The sequence below is a fragment of the Lissotriton helveticus genome, chromosome 3_1 (genome assembly GCF_964261635.1).
Source record: "Lissotriton helveticus chromosome 3_1, aLisHel1.1, whole genome shotgun sequence".
In the NCBI taxonomy this organism is placed as follows: domain Eukaryota; kingdom Metazoa; phylum Chordata; class Amphibia; order Caudata; family Salamandridae; genus Lissotriton; species Lissotriton helveticus.
This window is the reverse complement of record NC_136061.1, coordinates 588,981,765-589,003,394: the sequence shown is the minus strand read 5'-3', so window position 1 is coordinate 589,003,394 and position 21,630 is coordinate 588,981,765. Positions and strand designations below refer to the sequence as shown.

General features: G+C 46.4%; 1 protein-coding gene across 1 annotated transcript in view; it reads right to left on the bottom strand.

Moving 5' to 3' along the window:
* UNC80 (unc-80 subunit of NALCN channel complex) overlaps positions 1–21,630 on the bottom strand; it is a 2,761,828-nt gene that overhangs the window by 776,789 nt on the left and 1,963,409 nt on the right. The window contains exon 47 of the mRNA XM_078680564.1: positions 8,699–8,869. Within this exon, the coding sequence (XP_078536690.1) occupies positions 8,699–8,869 (171 nt within the window). The remainder of the gene's footprint in view (positions 1–8,698; positions 8,870–21,630) is intronic.

Sequence of the window (21,630 nt, the reverse complement as noted above, 5' to 3'; positions counted from 1 at the left end):
ATCTACATTTGGTTTAAAAATGGACCCACTTAATCTTCCAGACTGCGAGGCCCTTAGCTTTGCCATCTCCCTAAACAACAATCAAGTATTTAAAGGGACCCTTCTTTACCACCCCCCCTGGCCCGCATAACCGTTTCCTGACAGTTTTAGATAATTTAGTCGAACCAATAGTGGAATCCTCCTACTACACTATATTGGGAGACTTTAATTTCCATTTAGAGCTGCTCAGTGACCCAGACACCGCTAAGATTATATCCGACTTTCAAATCGCCGGTCTTTCTCAGATAGTGGCCGCCCCTACCCATCTTGCAGGCCACATGTTAGATGGGGTATTTACCAATGACCCCGGGCTTACATCATTAACGGTTCTGCCGGTAACTTGGTCTGACCATGCAGTAGTCCTGTTCTTGATTAAGACTTATATGCCCAACGCACCTCAATCTAAGGCCCATATTCCTAAGATTACTCGAGCATGGAACAATGCTGATATTCCATTACTCGCTGAGACTCTTTTAAATTCTCGCTTCACGGCTACCTCTGATTCTGATACTGCATCCAAACTATACCAGACCTGGATCCTAGATGCCTGTGACAGTGTAGTACCGCAAAAGAAAATGTTTCCTAATAGAACCTCCCCTTCTGCCCCTTGGTTTACCGAAGAACTCAGGCTCCAAAGACAACACTGTCGAAACCTCGAAAGGCATTGGCGGAAGCACTACCATCCTCAGGATAAACAGAACTATAAGGACGCTCAGTCCATCTACAAGCGGGCTATTATTCATCAAAAAAGTATGTTCTATTCCTCTCAAATTGCTTCTGCTCAGAACTCAGCCAAAAAACTCTTTCAGGTGGTAATACACTATCTATCCCACAATCTAGTGAACCCACCGATATATCCCAAGAGTTATGCAACTCCTTGGCTGATTTTTTCACCTCTAAGGTTACTACGATTTATACAGCGTTCCCCACTCCTCCCCTCCTTAATGACTTAATCCCCTTCCCTTCCCAAAAACCCATCCCCCCTTCATTGCTCCATTTTGACATGGCCAGCGCTGATCAGATCAGCAACCTCATTTCATCCACTAGATCAGGGTCTCCATTAGACCCTTGTCCTCCTTCTATTCTCAAACTAATACCAGATGTAATCACCCCCCCCTCTTTTGGAAATCTGTAACACCATTTTCAGCTCTGGGATATTCCCCCCAGCCTGGAAACAAGCAGTGATCAAGCCATTATTGAAGAAACCATCCTTGGACCCTACTGCCTCCATCAATTACCGCCCTATAGCATGTCTCCCTTTTCCTGCAAAGATAATTGAACAATTACTCAATAGGCAGTTATCTGATTACATTGAGAGTAACCACTTACTAGACGATACTCAGTTTGGTTTCAGACAGGGCCACGGGACAGAGACGGCCTTGATTAAAGCAACGGACGAAATCAGGGTAATTATGGATCAGGGCGGATCAGCAGTACTTATACTACTGGACCTATCAGCGGCTTTTGACACGGTCGATCACTCTATTCTGATCGACCGTGTCGCATCTCTTGGCATTAATCATCTTGCAAAGGACCTCCTGGCATCTTTTCTATCGGACCGGACGCAAACTGTCAAACTGGGTTCCTACTACTCTCCAATCTTTGCGCTCCCTTGTGGGGTGCCGCAGGGTTCCTCGCTAAGTCCCACGTTATTCAACATCTACGTCTTGGACTTGGCGAGGGTAATCAAATCATACGGACTGAGCTTAACCACCTACGCTGACGAAACCCAGCTGGTCCTAGCAGTTCACAAAGATGGAGAAGAAGTAGCTTCAAGATTCCAGGAGGCAATGCTAGCCACCAGCTCATGGATGACCAATAACTGTTTAAAGTTAAACTCGGATAAAACCGAGGTCATGACGTTTGGAAATCCATCTCCCGTCTGGTCGTCCATCTGGTGGCCCAAAAGATCTGGGCCTTCCACCTCAACCTGTCCCCAAGGTTAGGAACCTGGGAGTGATGGTTGATGACAAACTCCTTTTCAACCACCACGTTAATAATGTGGTATCCTCCTCCTTCTATCTTTTAAAGAAAATCAAAAAATTGATTCCCTATCTTCCATCTTCGTCGAGTAAAACCCTTGTCACGTCTTTGATTTTTTCGAAAATCGACTACTGCAACGCACTCCTTCTTAATGCTCAAGAGAAAGTGCTGAATAAACTTCAGTCTGGGCAGAATGCTGCAGCGAAGGTGTTACTCCGGATTCCCAAATTCAAATCAATTACGAATGCCATTCGCCATCTCCATTGGCTTAGGGTCCGAAATCGGATCAAGTTTAAGGCCCTTTGCATCACTACAAGGCCATTCATAACTCAGGGCCTCAGTTTCTTGTGGATGCCTTTCGCATTTACACTCCCACTAGAACTCTTCGCTCTTCTACGGCCCTTCGTCTCCCTGTCCCTCGGACAAAAACATCATCTTGGGAAGACAGACGTTTTCTTGTGGCCACCGCAAAATTATGGAACTCTCTTCCTATTTCCATCAGAAGCTGTCCCACTCTCCTAATCTTTAGGAAACAACTAAAGACCTGGTTATTTAATCAGTAGCGTCCTCTTGTTTCTTAGGCTGGTACTGTCCTATGCGCCGAGACACCCTAGGGTAGTTGTGCGCAATACAAATTTCCCAAACATAAACAAACATAAACATCTATTTGGATGGCCATCACAGTATCTTTTTCAGCATAAAGGGTCTCATAATATCCTGAGAAACTGCTAGCTACCGCATCCAGGCCAGATAATAAAGTTCTTTTTTTAATAGACCACGGATTACTTTGTTATTGACAGATAATAAAGTTCCCCGATCATTGAGCGGAGCGGGGACCTGAGCCACCCCAAAGGATGCCTGGCAGAGTCTATTAAGCATTTTACTGGATTTGTCGCCCCACTGATATATGCGACTCTGGGAGGCTCTGCCATACATTCTTGGCCTCCTCCAAAAGCACCCCCTAATACTGTTGCTGGACCAAGCCCAGTTGCCGTCATGCAAACCCACCTCCTTTGCCACAGATACATGTCTCTAGATCTAGCATCTGGGCTTCCATCTAAGATAGCTCCTGAAGCTGTTGCTTGCGCTCTGCAGCACAGAAACTGATATCTACGCCTCTGAGAGTGGGTTTCATCACTTCCAATAATACAATTTTGGAATGGGTTGTCTTGAAAGTATTCTGCAACTGCACGGTGCATGTGTGTTCTATACACCGGATTTCGCAGGTGCCATGGTGAGAGCCTCCATCTAAAGGGGGGTCGTTGGGAACCCACATGAAGCCACAGCGCCACTGGAAAATGGTCTGACAACCTTCTTGGCAAAATAACTGCATCGGATACTCTATGTAGATGGCCACCCTACACCAATAGGTAATCAAGCCCAGGGAAAGAACTATGAACTGTAGAATAGAACACAAAACCGGTCTCGCTGGGGTGATAGGCCCTCCATATATCCACCCACCCCACGGCCTCCACCATGGATCGCATTTGTGACACCCATGCATACATCCATGCATCCCCAGCCCTCCCTTCTGCCTGACACCTGTCACACTGTGAGGACATAACATTGTTCCAATCTCCCCATATAACTGTCAATCCACTTGGCAATTTCCCCAAACACCCATGATGCGATCAACAAAGAATTGTCCGAGGGGGAGGCCTAGCCACATCTGAAATTCCCCATAGAGTGTGCCAGTCACAAAGATATATCTCCCTAGCATGTCCATCCAGGTCTTCAGGGGCTGAAATGGGATCCTACGATGAAGAAGAGCCACACACTGCGACCCCTCACAAAACCAGAGTGGTATGTTTGTGTGAAGTAAAATCTGGTCAAACAGGGGACTTTAGACCCAAGAAAGTGTGTCTCCTGCAAAAGGAGAATGGCTCCCTGTAGTCACTTGGCCTGATGGAGGATGGCCCTGCACTTGACCTTGTACAGGATCCCATGTACATTCCATGTTATAACATGGAGTCGTCCAGCAGGTCCAATAAAACCTACTTCAGCTGTTTTGGCCAGGAAATGGTTTAACTTGGTTATCTATGGATAGAGTATCGGCAAAACGGGTATTAGGCCTGTGCAAGACTTGTAAAGCAGAATAGTGTAACACAGCCCCACTCCCTCCCCCCACCCCAATACCTCGGTAAAATTGAAGGGGGCCAAGAGCTGGGTCCGTCCAAAGGATCCTCATGTCCTAGCAACACAGAGTTGTCTCTCCGGATATCCTAAGGCTGATGCAAACCAGAGGTGCAGCCAGTATTCGTAGGCTGTCATCGTAGTGGGTAAGGAGTGCAATGACCCCGTTGTCCAAGACAGCGACAGCTGCAGGATCCACAGCAGGTAAAGCGTCGAGCTTCCGGGCAGTACACATCTCGCAATGTTCATCAGCTTATGTGTTAGAATGCCAGGTAGTGAAGGGCCTGTGACAACGCTTCTCCTTTGGTTAGCTTGTTGAGAGCGATGATCACTGGAGGACAAATCTGAGTTTAGGCATGGGGGAGTATGTGGTTTAATGGAAACAAACTCATCTATCCATGGAAATATTTCCTTGGTGTGTCAATAAACAGAGTCTGAGAATTGTATACCACACGCATACGTGCAGGAAAAAGAAGCATTACTCGATTTTAAGTTCGCGAAGGCGACTTTACGCTGCAACAAATGATTGCCATTGTTGTTGGACTATCTTAGTGTTATCCGGAAATAACATAATATGGTGGGACTCAAAAAGTCCCACTCAAAAGTAGTGCTTCTTGCTTTTGTGCAAATGTAGGGATAATGTCAATGTCATGATAATTGACAATTCTAGCTATGACTAGCCATGGCCGTGCTCCTGAAGGGGGCTTCTTGACCAGGGCCCTTTGATCTTGTTCAATCACAAAACAACAAGAAAGGGAGCCCAATGGTAATATTAAAGTGATCCAGTGAGCAAGTAACTTGGCCATACTTTCCCCATCGCAACCTTGAGGAAGCCCACGAAATGGAGATTGTCGTGGTTGGTGTGGCCTTACGCCTCTTCCACGCGCACCGCCAACTCTTTGCTCACCACCGTGAGTGAGGTAACTTTCTGTTGCAGTGAAGTCATGGTGTCTTTGACTTTGGAAACTCTAGTCTCAGCCTCAAAGATGCACTCTACCACCTTTGGGAGGTCTTGTCGCTGAAGATTTACATCAAAACCAACTGCTCCAATCTTTGCATCAAACATGTCCCTGGATTGGGTGATTGCAGCCAGAAGCCCCACATTATCTGGTATGGATCGCTGTCCCCCCCCACCCACCCATGGACAGCTGCCGCAGACCCAGCTCCAGTAAACCTATCTATTATCCTCTGTTTCGCAATAGAGCTGGAAGGCTTATATTTTGCCATCGTGGGATCGCAGCAGGCACTCAGTATGTGAACCATCGTCTCCGGCACTCGTAGTTCCACCCAAATCCCTCCGCTACATATGTCAATGTGATGACCCGGGCGTATCAATCAGGTGCTGAGCTATGCCAACCTGGAAGTATTAATACACCCCAATGATCCTAAGGGGGCTTTGTGTCGGTCCTCCAAAATTACCAGTGACAACTAGGTGGGCGGCTCGAGACCACGAGCCTCACCGAAGGTCCCCACCCGGCCGTCGGACTGTCTATTGTTCCTTGGGGCCATGTCTCCACAAAGCGGGGCTGAATGCTGGCGTCTGGTCCTGAATATGTGTAGCGACAATCAGCACCGGCAGGGCGGCCCTGGGGCCCCAGCAGGCAGGGCTGTGCCACTCAGGAAACAGCACACTAGCGATCTGAGAGGCCGGGCTCTCACCACCTCAAGTGGCCCTCTGTTTACAGCAGTGGCTCTGACTTTCCCTCTTCAGGCGGGCTTCACTCCCGCACCGCCACAGCACCCCAGGCCGGGCGCTGCCCAATAGACTCCCTCAGGCCACTGCGTCACTCTCTCGGGCACAGGCCTAGCCCAACTCCACCAGCAGTCCAGCTGACTGTGCCTCAACAGGTCGCTGTGGCGCCATCCTCCAGCCAGTGCCCCCACCTGGGCATCAATGCAAGGTTATGGTGAGAGGGCCTGCTATCACCATCATTGTCCAGTACAGTCACTGATTCCACCAAGGCCAACCGAGTAGCCCAAGCCGTCTGCAACAGGGCCAGCCTAGCGTGGTTTTTATCTCACTTGCTGTTGTGCCCATCATTCTCAATGTTTATACCATGTCATGTGTCACTTGCACCGTCACCACACTTCACGAGCACTTGTGCACAGTATTTTGTCGGTTACATGCCATTGAATGTAACCTAGTGCTACTTACCCATGTGCTTGAACATAGTATGTCCAACATGCCTACTAAATGAAATATATTCTACATTTACATGAAATGTTTCCCTGGTTTCTTTCCGTTATGGATTAAATCCTGTATAAGTAACTGTGTCATTACACATTTATGTATAATTGTCACTTAAAACGATACCCTTGAGACATTGTTGTTTGCTACAGATTATTGCCCTGGTCTCTTTAGGGTTTATGGGCAACCTTCTGTAGTCTGTTACTGCTTTGATCCAAAGAGCCTAGAGCTATCAAAGAGCATGTTCATTAAGGTTTGCTGTACGTCATGTGAGAATCCAGTGGAGCGAATCCAAGCAAGGCCCCTAAACACCGCGCTGTTCCTGACTGCCCTACCCAGGTCATTTTAGTCTCCAGATCTAAACGTATAGAATACGTCACTGCATCCTAGCCTTCTAAAATTCGTTTTGTAGGATTGTAGGAATATCTTTGGGGATAGGTGGCAAGATGGCCACCACTTTATCCCATATTGTGTACAAGTAACTTCCCAGGATGCAGCTGGTGTTGACTGACCAAAGGATAAAACTGGTAGAGGAAAACATAATTTTAGCAAATGTTTCCATGAATATAGATTCTCTATAAGGCGGGGTAGTCAGAAACACATTCAGATTAATTCTGCTAGTGGACACCTGCACCACCAGGCCTTTTGGCGTGGGGTGTTATAAGATCGGTTGGATTACCCGGCTAGGTCTATGTCTCCTTGCTACCTGACTATTGACGGTGGTGGGCGGGGGGTGAGGGGGAGACCCAGGTTTTGCCCAGGTGCCTTTCAGCCCATCAGAGAAAACCTTGTTAAAGAGAAAAAGAGTTTCTTGACTTGTCTGTTTTGGATTTAGGACCTCAGTCAGGACATTTGCTTAGACTTCTGTAGTGGGTAGCCTAAGGTCTAAAACGTCTGTCAATCTCCGAATTACTGTTGTGAAGAAAGCAGACTCCTCTGTTGTCTTTACAGGATTAGGGGAGGAAGGCAAATGTCTGGAGAGGTGTGAAGGATACGAGCGTCTTGTCAGTCCTGGAAGAGATGGTTATTATCTTCAAGGTCATCGTCATAATATTGCTGAGAAGTTTCAGGGTTCGAATGTGAATATAGGTGTTCTGTTAGTTATCTCAGAGTGGGGCATGAATGAATGAGTCTCAGAGTCTGACAAAACTATCAGCTCTACATTTAACATTGGAGCTGGCATCAAAGCTCGGACTGGTGGTACCGGTCACAGTGCAGACGGCAGCGTCAGACGTTGAACCAGGGCAGGAGTCAGCAGAGAAGAGGTCGCATTTTGAATCAAAGTGGCGAAGGTGGTGTCGAGGATGGATCTGTTGGTACTAATCGGACTGGAGGCCACCTCAAATTCTTAGGGCATGAAGATGCTCCAGAGGGATTTGGATGGGTACCCCAATCTATTCCATGGCCAAGTTCTTGGAGCTGTTGTGGCATTGCCGGAAAATCAGGGCAAAATGGGAGCATGTTTGGAATCAGTTGTGTTTGGATCTCTTATATTTTTGGGATTTTTTTGACTTACCTAAGCTTTGTGATTTCGAAAACGAATAATCGCGAGACTTGCCGTGGCAGAGAGCACACCCGTGCCTTTCGAACTCAACCAAGTAACTTCTTTAACCCCTTCCGCGCTCATGACGAGCTCAGCTCGTCATGAGTTACGACGCTCGTACGCTCATGACGAGCTGAGCTCGTCATGTAACGCGGTTTAAAAATAAACACAGCGCTCAGCGGGAAAACCGCTAGCGCGCATGCGGTTAAAAGTTCCGTGACAGCAAGTTTGGCTTTATGGTCGCAGACAGACTTTCAGTTTATTTTCACACAGTATTGCATGATGCCGAGTCATGTTTGGAGCCAAGACACCAGAGACAGACATCGTGTTTGTCTGTCACTGACATCTGGTGATGGCAGTTTCTTCATGGTTTAGGAGGCAACATTCTAGCACAGTGAAATAATTTTTGAGGGAAAAGACATCTCTCAAAAATTACAGAAGAGATGAAGCTTCCAATCTGCATCAGAAGGTGTGGAAAGAAAGGAACTGACGTTTGGGTGTGGAGGTGGTGAATATATAGCGGCCTTGATGTCACATACAGCGTGGGACTGACCTGATGCAGAGCTACTGACGATTGAGGGAATTGCTAATGTGTATGATACACTTCTTAGTTTAGTGTTATAATTCAAGTGACCATAAATAATGTGATGCACTTCTTACATAAAGGCTGTTTTTACTATTTTCCAAACATGTACACCTTTGCTCCTAAATGAGACAAAAAGTAATATGTATTAAAGTTTTTTATGCATACTTAATAAACGCATGGCAGCTAGGGCTAAAGTACTGCAATGTTGGATTCTTCGGTTGAATACCTTGTCAAAGCCTCCACGCTGTACAGGAGGGCTTGCAGAGAAGTGGCGAGGGCAGCTGTGGCTGCAATTTCCTCACGGGCAGCTGATGCTGTCTCCACCTGGGACGTCTGTGTCTTCAACTTTTGTAGGTAGCAGGGGACCATGGCTTCCAACACCATCAGCATCTGAAGACTGATCAATGGCAATGATTAGACATAATTGTGATGACCACATGAGGCTCACAAATTGAGTTTAAGTGGAAACTGCAACTTTTAAATAATAAACTTATCATAAAATAGTCCACATTGATGGCAATGCAATCTAAAATGGGAGTACATTAGTAATATAGTTATTCTTTAAACCTTTGGTGATTATGCAGAGCAGATGACAAAAGAGCACAAAGTAGTTCGCACTTTTTTCTGGCCTGGGACTAAAGTATTGGAAAAAAAGCTGGGCTACATGGACTTATTGTGCTAATAAGCCATAAGTTACCACTGAACATTTTAGTCAATCAAGATCTAAACAAAACAATGTTTGGTTACCTTCGATATTGTCAGGTATGGGATTTCTGGATGGCTAAGGCTTGCGCCAAAGCCAGGCAGAAACCACCACTCTAGTCAGGGCAAGGGAGTTACATGCCAAAGATAACCCCTGCTCACCCCCTTGGTAGCTTGGCACGAGCAGTCAGGCTTATTTTGGCGGCCATGTGTAAAGCATTTGCGCACGCACACAGCAACAACATCCCAGGCACACCACAAAAGGAACTCCACACAAGGTTATATCATAAATAGCCTTTATATTCTCATAACACATTAGAATAGTAAACAAATAATATACATGGTGCCGCCTGGCACTAGGTCATATCTACAAGGGATTATATACACCTGACAGGGCCCACTGGACCACTGTCAGAACCATCACAGAGTGAACTTAGTAAAAATAAAACATATCACTTAAACGTACAACCCGTAATCACTGGTAACCACTGTACTCAGCATCAGCCTGTAACATAAACCACATTATGCACAGTATCACATTAGGCGCGAATTACATTCTGTGCCAACCTCACCAGCATAACACATTATGCAATCATCTCATAAGTCTAAACGCATTAGACCCTAACCTCCTAAGCATAACTCCCATTAGGAAATAATCACAGTGGAACATAATCACATTACGCACATAATCTCATCCCAAAACACATAAATCATAGTAAAGCATCACATTCCCTAATATCTCAAAACTCACTGACCCCCTGGTCAACTGGCCTTCTCTGAGGGGCTCAAATGCCCTGTGTCCAGAATGTCAGGGCTACTGCCTATGCAGCGGAATCCATGTGCGCCATTGCGAGTACCTAAACGTGGCAGCTGATTCTACTTGCCGTGCAGCTGGGAAAGTATGGGGCCAACAAGTGCATCTCACTCCTACCTCAAAGCATGCCCTCCAAAAGAACTGTGACCTAAACGTGGCAGCTGGCACTAAGTGCTGCACAGCTTTGAAGAGGGAAGGCCTGGCACCTCTGTGCCGCTACTGTCCCCCTCAGGGACTCCCGAATCCATTATGCAAAACGGTGCAGCTGCCCACGCTGATGCAGAGCAGCTGTGACTCAAACAAATCGGCCCTGGCACAACTATGCCCTAGAGGGCCTCGCTGGGGCTCTCAAAACACTATGGCCCCATTTTTGCAGCTTCCCACTGACCGGTGGGGCATCTGGGAACAAATACAGGACCTGGCCACTCGGGGCCCTCTGGACCCCCTCAGGGGCCTTCGAAAATAGATATGGCCATGATGGAGCGGCCCGCGAAGGGGGGACCGATCAGGTACTAACCAAGTGCACCGGGAGCCCCCACTGGGACCTCGCACCGGCACCTCTGTGCCATCACGTTGGAGCGGCCCGCTGCCAAAAGAGGCCCCTCAGGATCTGTGCCTCACACCAAGAGCCGTCACTTACCAACTCTCTGGTTCCCGACGGCAGAGGGCAGTCTCGGCTCCCTCGCTCTGAGCCCGCGTCATCTCTCTTCACCTGGGCCCCCTCCTGGGACCCGGGCTCGCATTGGGGAGCCCCGCAATGTCCTCAGCGTCCTCGCTAGACCTCCTTCTTCTGGGCATACCGTGGGCGCAGGGCTTCCCTCGGGGAAGCGGAAGTCCTGCCCCACATCAGGCAGCTTTGCCTTATTTCCGGTTCGAACCGGGTTGCAACGGTGACTTCTCCTTAGTGCTGCAGTGCGGGTGGGCACCCGCATTCTCAACAAAGTGACCAGCAGGGTGGGCACCCGTGAAAGGACGCCATAAGGCGGGGTGGGCACCGGCTTACTTTTAGATCAAGCGCAGAACCACGGGGTGAGCACCCACTCTTCAAGCAAACGAAATAAGAGGGGTGGGCACCCGTAATCTCGGCATCGATGGGGGGGGTATCTCCACGTCGAGATTCCCTCTCAACAAGCTGAAGCTCAGCGCTGCAGTGGAAAGCAGAAGCGCTCCTTCCTCCTGGGGGAAATACGTATAAAGAGCTTTTCAGGGGCTAGGAGCCACAGCTCCTTTAGAAAAAGTCCATGAGAGGTTCAGGGGCATCTGATCTAAACAATTACCAGCCTATAACCAGCATCCCCACTTTGGCGAAACTATTGGATAAATGTGTACAAATTCAATTAAGCAATCACATTGAGAATTATAACCTCTTAGACAGTCACCAATCGGGCTTCCACCAAGGACACAGCACAGAATCTGCACTCACACATATTATGGATGACATACTAAAAATGCTTGACCGCAATGAATCATGCCTATTGATGCTTCTTCCGCCTTCGATACGGTCAAGCATAACAACCTTCTGTCCCTACTAGAATGAAGGATGGGCCTCTCGGGCACTGTGTTGCAATGGTTCTCCTCCTTCTTGAATAACAGAACTCAAAGAATCAAGATAAAGAATTCACTCTCGCAACCTTCTATGGTCACCCTTGGTGTGCCGCAGGGATCTGCCCTATCACCCATTCTTTTCAACCTCCTAATGGAGCCTTTGGCGAACGCACTGAAATCAGTAAACATTCTGTATCACCTTTACGCTGATGACACCCAGCTGTATCTAAAAATCACCTCGCCAGAAGTCTTCATTGCCCTCAACACTATTCTACTGAGCACACAAAGCTGGCTCACTAACAACCACCTTACGCTAAATACCAAAAAAACTGAATTCATTCTCATCTCGCCACTGAACCACACACCAAAGCTAGACCTATGGCTAAAACCCTTAACCTCCTTTGACTGTGTCCCCCTCATCAATGACTCAGCAAAGTCCCTAGGAATCACCATAGACAAACATCTGAATATGAAGTCGCACATCTCTATTGTCACCAAGGGAGCTAATCACAAGTTGAGTATATTAGTGAAACTCAAACCCTTCCTCCCTCAGGCAGTACAAGCCCTAGTCCTACCAAGATTAGACTACGGTAGCACCACCCTTGAAAACCCTGAATTGGTTGCCCTACGAGGCAAGAATACACCTTAAAATGGCCTGCATGACACACAAAGCAATTCACAACAATACACCCAGTTACTTGTCCCTAAAGGTGGAAAGCTCTGGAGGCTGTAGACGACTTCGAAGTGCGAGCACCTTCCTTTTGAAACCTCAATCCTTCCATAAGAAGAGAACCAGTTGTAGAGCTTTCCCAGGGATGGCATCAAAGATTTGGAACTCCTTACCTCCAGTAGTGCGTGGAATCACTTGCCTTACCGCATTAAAAAAAGAAGTAAAAATACTACTAATGAACAAATTCATGCCCTAAGTTTTAAATTCTAGGATGTCACAGAGTCATCTTTATGATCCGAACACCATTGCCTATCTCAGGTGGAATGGATGGCTTTATTGTTCAATAACTGTTTGTAGTGTAAAGTTTAGCTGGTGGTTGGTCCCTCTGGGTGTTATCTATACACATTATATCCATTGTGATTTGATCGAGATTATAATGTGTATGTTTGCTAGCGCAATCACCTATTGTTCATTAACTGTCTTTTGTACTATGTCATGCTGTTTCACGGTCCTCTCTGTTTGTTATTCCTATATTTTATACTTCTTTTTTACGAATCTGACACTTTTTATTGTATGTATAAAACCTTATCCATTTACGTTCTTATACTGTAAAGTGCTCGGATACCCTTGTGGGTCACGTTCGCGCTATATAAAACTTTATAAATAAATAGTTGGGCCCAGGGAAGCCAGCACACAGGGCCCTCCATCAGGGAGGCAGCCCCCATGGCGGTTCCTCCTGGGCCCCAGCAGCAGCAAGCCCCTCTCTGTCAGGAACAGCACACCAGAACAGGACTGAACATTTTCATGGGGTCACAGCCCCTATATTTATATTAACATTTCCCTCTGTGTCACAGCACAGGGCTTGGGGATACCAGTCAGAACTGGTAGAGGGGGGATTTGGAGCACTTTGTTTTTCCCAGCTCCTCTCCCCTTTGTCAGGTGGGGGCTCAGTGATCAGACACACCACAGGGGGCGGAGCCAGCCTTGTAGAGCCTGGGCACAGTCCTATTCAGAGTCAGGGGATTTCTCCTCCTACCACTCTCAGCCCAGTTGTCCCATTCAGCCTAGCTGACTCACCCTGACCCTTCTGGAGCTACCCACACCTCTCAGCTTCTGTCAATTACAAACCAGACATGCAATTCACATCAGGCAGGCAGACACACAGCACACAGAAATTCCAACTTCTAAAAGTTGCATTTCTCCACCAGTCACCATAAATCAGCGCACACAATTGTGCAGCATTTATCCTCACGAGTTCATACATACATACTAAACTCGACCCTGCACTCCTCTCACACAAGGAATTACCATGAACACACATATCCCACATGCCTTCCTATGGGAGGGCAGGCCAATGTCAACACATGCACTCAGAAAGCGCACACACTCTACACTGGGCCAAAGTGTTAAAGTGCCTAGAGGCCTAAAATCACTACCACCATGTCAGAGCTTAAGGCAAAAAGTTCAGGGGTGAACCTGCTGGAGGAGAGTAGGATCTGCTTACTATGGTTACCCCCACTTTTATTGGTGTTTCACTGTTTTTTTTACTTTAGTCTGTCTGCGGCCCTGCTATCCAGGACCCCAGCCTAGCTGCTTCCTCTCTAAATTGATTGCAAGTACTTTAGGTACACTGTGGAAAAGTACATTTTGCCATGTTCTGTGTCCCTACGTGTCATCCATCATATGTTATGTGTGCATGATTAAATATGCATATGCATTCCCCATGTTCGATTAATGACGCAATTACAGTTGTGTCCACCTCTAGTATGCCAGTTTCCAGTTCTCGTGAATACTACGAATATCAGGCCTATGTAAAGCTACGTTGCCACGTTTCTCAGTGTGCACGTTATTCTATTATAAAGTCCCCGTTTCTAGGCCTCAAAAGGGCCCGGACACCAGATTCAGCTCCTGTCTCCTGACACTTCGCTGAGGAGCGATACAGCCCCCACCTGTATCCTCGACCCTTCACTTACTTCCTGCCTCGCAGTGCCCGGTTCAGCCTGGCTCAGTCTCTGAGTCTGCCAAGAATATGTTATGATTCCAGTTATCAGTTCAGTCCTCCTTCTCTGCATTCCTAAGCTACTGAACTGCATCAATAGTTTCCGTCATTGTCTAGCCTTCACGTCTCCACGTTAGAGAAATACTGCATTTAATGGTCATTTAATATTCTTCATCACGCACTACATGTAGAATAATGCATGGTCCAGTCTTAGAATCAAGTTAGCCTTTCCTCTCCTGACTTCTAGTTTATATCAACATGTTCTCTAAACATCAGATACTAGATACTGTTTAGGTACATGTCGCCCTGACTCTCCAGACTTCAGTCTCTGCTCCTAGCACAGAGTTCGAAGCCCCCAGTTTCTCCTAGTGATACGTCATTGCTAGTTTGCGCGCACCATCAGGTTAGAGGTCCCGGCTCCTTAGGTAGCCCCCTCCAATGTTTCCGCCCATTCATGACATATTCTGTTACGTTTGCATCACATGTCTATGTATACGCCCAGTTACACCTACTTTCGCCCTTATCTTTCGCGACTGCTACGCGTCACGCCTTCTGCTCCACCCACTGCTACGCCTATTGCAATGTAATGCTATGTGTTTGCGTTATGTATATATGCTCATGTACTGTTATTAAAAGGTTATCCTTCCTAGCGCGCTCATCCCAGACCCAGCCCCAGCAGCTGCTGGGCCCTGTCATCCTATTCCTATGCAGGTTGTCCTGTTCCTGTCCTTATGCTGTAATAAACCTGCGAAACTCCTACTACCTCGAATCTTGACTCTTATTTATTGAGCTATCTGTTATGATATATGTCTAGTCAAAAAGAGAGGTATTATTTATTTATTTACCACATAATGGCGCCCGAATAGGGACTTGCCCTTTCCCCACGCGTCGGTGAAGCCACGCCGACCCCCTGACCCTCTGCAGTCGTGACGGAACTCTTCTGTGCACCGGCAGATATTTCTGCTTCAAGTATCCCTCAGGCCCACGGAGGAGACGGAGGAGGCGGTCCAGCATCCAAACGAGACGGTGGAGGAACGCGGCGAGTCCCGACCAGAGCCCAAGCCAAGAGTCCAAGGTCCGAGGTATCCGGAGGTCCACCCGTAACTGAAGTCCGAAGTTCGTCGTCCGTCGTCGTAGCAGTCCAGTCCAGTCCGAGGTTTTCCGTTCTTGCTGCCCGGTGAGTACCATTACTGGGGTAGTATCTAGACAGGGTCAATCTAAATTGACTCTGGTCCGTGGGTTGGTGGTACACAGACTCACAAACGAAGTGTTCACCTAGGTGGATACGGGTCTTGATGCGTCCCTTTATGGGACCGGTATGTTCCGTACTGTTTCAGCAGTGCATCCAGTAACTCTAGTCTGTTCCGTTCTCGAGAAATTCTTGTGTTTCTGTTCTCAGTATTTCCAGGTAATATTCTGTCCGAACTGTTATGTTATGATGTTGTTCAATGTATTTCCAATGTCGTGGTATGCCTGAATTGTTCTCCAAATTGTTATTGATTCTCGTGTATTGTATTGTGTTCCGATTCAAGTTTACAATGTCTCTCTTTTCGAGATTACGTCAGCTAAAAACTAGAAAGGGTTTGTTAGAAGAAGCAGTTCCTGTCCCGCCGAGGGACAGTCCAGGTCATTTTATGTATCAGAAGCATGGCATAAGCGCCATATTGTATCTAGATTTATGGGTAGAGTATACCAAACAGTTAGAAGAAAAGTATAGATGGCCCGTATCGGGTACATGGGATGCCGAATGCATCATGCGAGTAGAAGAGGCATTATGGAAAAAGAAAGCCAGACAGTCACAGAAAGATGCCATCGAGTTATGGCGTAAAGAATCTCATAAAAGAACTGAAAAGGAAATCAGAAAGTCAGAATTAAGTAGAGAATCCTTAGAACGAGCACAAGAAAAAGAACTAATCGAGATAGGTGAACAAGTCAAAGTCGAACAGTCAGACAGACAGAGGCATGCCCTTATTAGGGGTATGTATCCTCTCCTTGCCGAGGGCTTGCCAAAAGCGACCCCAGAGGCATCCAGTAATTTCCCGCCACCATTAGTTCCGACCAAGCTACGTCACAAACAGACCGCAGCTGATATTTTTATTTCGTCCTATTTAGACGACACAGTCCCAGAATATGCAAATCCTGTTCGCGCTCCACCAGTCCCTGTAAATCAGGCACTTCCCGCTCCTCCAGACACCGGAGTACCTGTTACGGTACCCCCGGTCCAGTCCGTCATACAAGTCCAGCCTACATTTCCATTTCCCACTCTGCCAGGACGAAGAGCCTCAGTAGACCTAGACTCCAGTTTAGGGGCCGCAGGGGGAGGTACTCCTCAAACCCCGCCGCCACACAAGCGTTTAACGTTATCCGAATTACATGCACAAGCGTCACAGCGTACGCCCAGACATCAGACTGTAGCAGAAATAAGAAAGTCCCTTGCCGAATGCGGCTATGATCCAGTCCCAGGCGAGGATAATATGGTTTTATATTCATTCCGCGTAAGAAAGGTGGCCGAGTATCTAGTCACCTTACCGAATATGAAAGAAGATCTAGACAGAATATATCGTTTCATCCGTACAGGGGATGATCCAGAAAGTATTAGCGAAGCCATGTCTCAAAGGAAAGCCGAAATCCAGCTCATGATATTAAAGTTTCTGATCAATTGTCTAATAAGAGAACAAGATTACCCGTCTAAAGATCCAGCCGAAATGAAAATCCTGACAAGGTGGAGTGATAATATAGCCGAGGGTAAACACAAGACCGTCGGTGCTATGGAGAGTATGTACAAGAAAATCCGTAGAGAAATAATAAAATTACACGAACAGCGTAAAGCAGCACAAGTAAGCGAGAAAGAAAGTAACTCTGATACTGAAGAGGTAGAGGACGAGAATCCCGCCAGAATAGCGTATGTAGGAAAACCTAGATTTCCAGATCGCCATTTACGCCTAGAACACAAGTCTACTTTCCATCATCCAGCACCAGAACAAGGTTCACTAGAACAAGTATTCCAAGCTACCGATCACATTCTGAAATCACGAATCGGTTACAGTGAGTTAAGTACCATGCATGAACAAGAACTAGCCCGATCAGCAGTCCGATGGATTACTGATTCTACCACTTTTCCAGACGAAATAGTGGCACAAATGTTTCTGAAAATGCCCCCAGCCGAACAACGACTGGTGGGTATGTATATGATTCAGCACCTCATTACTTTGTATGAGGGTCAACACTCTGATCCAGGCCCGTTACATGATATCCTGAACGAGTTACTCCAGTATAGATGGAAAGGTTTAGGTACCGATTTAATTAGTGTCATTCTAGAACAGCGTCACAAATATAGAACGTTTCTGAACCCGCATTTTGTTCATGTCTCACCCCCAGAAAGTAAACCATTTTACATGGAGAGACAGAATCCATTACGAGAAGTCCACCCAGTTAAAGGAACGGGTGGTGAAATGCAGCGAGTGTTTGTTTACACTCCAATTACAAAGATGGAACTCCTCGAGATGAAGAAATTAATTCCCTGTCATGACAAAGATCCAGCAGGGTTCCATAGAGAATTAAAAGACATGCTCCGTATGGGAGAATACACATACCCAGATATAATTAAAATGTTAAAGGTTCTGCTGCCCGCAGGGGTGTATGAAAAGCTCAAGGAAAAAGAATGGGAGGTGGGAGAGAAAAAGATCGATTGGGCAGTTCTAGAAGCCGAAGACAAGGCACGAGTACCAGGTACCGGCCTTGGAGATAAATGTAAAGAATTACCAGAATTATTAATACAAGTTTTACCTAGATTATTGACAACTAGAAAAGAAGACTGGGATGCAATCTCAGCCTGTAAACAAAAGCAAGATGAGGATATTAGTGATTTTTATTCTAGATTTGAAAAATGTTTTAGCATCAACAGTGGCCTCAAGACAAGTAGTGAGTCATACCCTCACCTTTTTGTTACTAAATTAGTCGAGAATTCAAGTCCACAAATTAAAAATCGAGTTTTGAAAGTCGAAAGTACCTGGCAAGCTAATACCCCGTCCCAGATGTTGCAAATGCTTCAATACCACCAGAATAGAATCAGAGAAGAGCAAGAACACGAAAGAAAACGTATGAAAGACACGAAAATGAAAGTACTAGTTGCACAATCTGTTCCTCAAGACAGTCAGAAGAGGGGTCCGAATCAAGCCAGTCATCCTGCAGCTCCCGTTAAAGGGAACTGCAATTATTGTAAACAGCCAGGTCATTTTATAAATGAGTGTGCAGTTCTGAAACACAACATAGCTACTGGTAAGACTAAAGAAAGACCACGTCCGTCTAGACAGGAACAAGTTTCACAGATTCCTCAGCCACAGAATGCACCACAGACCGTTACCGCACCGCAGCCTATTGCTGCAACACAGCATGTTACATCGCAGATGTACCAGTATGCACAGTCTGAGTATCCAGAGTACCAGCAGTATTCATGAAACAGCCTAGAGAGGGAGGTAGGCTTGCCTCTCATCGAGATACCTGTAGATCAAGAAGGTCCCTATGTTCATAGTCAAGTATTAGGGAAAGACAGAAAGTTTTTGATTGATACAGGGGCAAGTAGGACCACAATTAGTCACGCCGAAGTTCCAGGGGCTCCGCTCTCAGGCTCAAGAAATGTTTCCCTTGGATTTTCAGGAAAACCTATCGTAAATGAGATTTCAAAGCCAGTTACCCTAGAAGTAGGTCCATTGTCCCGCACTACTGATCTGTTACTTACTAAGTCATGTCCAGAAAACCTATTAGGCATTAAGACACTGAAAGAGTTAGGTGCAGTTATATGCTGTTCCCCAGAGGGAATACGATTGTTCCTACGTGACTTCAAGGGTCACTATGTATTACGAGATTTTGATTCAAGACTGTCTAATGTTCCGCAGCACTTATGGGCCCAAGGTCCAACTGATGTAGGTTACATGCAAATCACACCCTATCGTGTGACTCTCAAGCCAGGTGTAGTGTTACCACGAATCAGACAGTACAGATTGCCACCTGAGGCTGTAGCAGCCTTATCCAAAATTATTGACGAGCTCATCGCTCAAGGAGTGGTTGTAGAAACTGACTCCAACGTATGTAATTCTCCGATCATTCCAGTCATGAAACGTACTGTTCCAAATGCACCCCCAGTATATCGATTAGTGATTGACCTACGAGAGCTTAATAAATGTATTATTCCGCAGTACCCAGTTGTCCCAGACATCTCTTCCCTATTGACAGCCATTGATTCCGAAGCCACGTTCTTCACTGTCATAGACCTCAAGAACGCATTTTTCAGTGTTCCTATTCATCCAGACAGCCAGTTTCTTTTCGGATTTTGTTTAAATGGAAGGAGCTATATGTTTACACGAGCTCCTCAAGGTTTCACAGAAAGTCCTAGTATTTACAGTCAAGCACTCAAGAGACAACTAGACAACATTCAAATGCCAACTGACACTGCCCTGCTCCAGTATGTCGATGATCTACTGATCACAGCCCGTTCTGAACGTGCTTGCGAGCGAGCATCCCTTACAGTTTTGTATTTCCTAGCCGAGATGGGGCACAAGGTGTCCCCTTCTAAGCTTCAATTCTGTGTCCAGCAAGTGGTCTACTTAGGACACTTACTGTCCAAGAGGGGTAGGCAGTTGACACCAGACCGTATCCAGTTAATAGCGAGTCTTCCTCAGCCCAAGACCCAGAAGGAGGTACGTGCTTTTATCGGCCTTACTTCTTACTGTAGACAATGGATTCCTCAGTATGCATTTCTAGCCAAGCCACTGATACAGTTAACGACACAGGAGGCAGCCGTATCGACTGTCCTCCCTTGGACATCTGAACATACACTTAGTTTCAATGAGTTAAAGAAAGCCCTATGCCAAGCTCCAGTTCTAGCGACACCGAACTACAGTAAGCCTTTTACACTTTTCGTTACTGAACGTGAAGGTACAGCATTATCTGTTCTCACACAAGATCAAGCAGGACAATACAAGCCCTGTGCTTATTTTTCGAGCACATTAGATCCTGTAGCCCAGGCTCTGCCTGCGTGCCTCAAGTCAGTTGCAGCCACAGCACTAGCTATCAGACAAAGTGATTCCATAGTCTTAGGACATACCTTGACAGTACAAGTTCCACATTCTGTGGAAGTTCTTTTAAACCGAACACAAACTCAGCACTTGACAATTGCACGTTTAACAGGTTATGAATTGACACTGTTCCAGCCTCACATAGAAATCAGACGCTGCAACATTTTAAATCCTGCTACACTGTTACCATCAGTTAATTCAAATTCTGCCACACATGACTGTGTGGAAGTAGTTAACATTACGACGAAGCCAAGACAAGATCTGACAGATATTCCGTTACCAGATCCCGACCTGACACTTTATGTGGATGGTTCATGTATGAGAACAAGTACAGGAGAACTAGTCGCTGCGTATGCAGTGACTACTGACACCGAAGTTATTGAAACACACCGTATTGATACCCTGTCCGCTCAAGCAGCAGAGCTAGTTGCTCTGACACAAGCCTGCATACACGCCAAGAACTTGAAAGTTAATGTTTACACAGATTCACGTTACGCATTTGGAGTCGTACACGACTTCGGAGTGCTCTGGCAGGAGAGAGGTTTCATGACTTCTCATGGAACCAAGATTCAGCATGGTCTCCTTATTCAAGCTCTGTTAGATGCCATACACTTGCCGACATCTATTGCTATCATGAAGTGCAAAGCACATACGAAAGTTACTGACATTATTTCCCAAGGTAATGATCTAGCAGATCGCACAGCCAAGCTTACAGCACAGACTCCAGACATTCAAGTTAATCCGACACAGACACATGCTCCAGATCCGACTACATGTATGACAGTTAAGGACCCTACACAAGATGTCATAGATATCCAGTTACATGCTACTCCCGAAGAAATCAAGAAATGGTCCGAACAAGGAGGGGTCCAGACAGATCAAGGATGGTTAACGAAGGGTAGAGCCACATGGTTTCTCCCCGACTCTATGGTTCAAGTCATTATTAATACCGCACATAGTCCAGCACATTTAGGAGAAAAAGCTATGTTAGACAGTATCCAGAACATTTGGTTCAACAAGCATTTACGAGCTGCAGCCAAGCAGAAAGTCCGTACCTGTATGATATGTTGTCAGTTTAATCCAGGTAAAAGTGTCCCGGTGGAACAAGGTGGATTCCAGCCCCCTGACCACCCTTTTGAAGTCCTCCAGATGGATTATATTCAGATGGAGCGATGTCGAGGTTTCAAGTATGTCCTTGTAGTTGTATGCGCTTTGTCCAGGTGGACAGAAGCATATCCAGTCCCAGATTACACAGCCGCGACCACTGCCAAGCAGTTGGTTCGTGAGTTCTTCCCCCGTTATGGACTCCCTAGAGTCGTATATTCTGACAACGGCCAGCCATTCTCATCTGAAC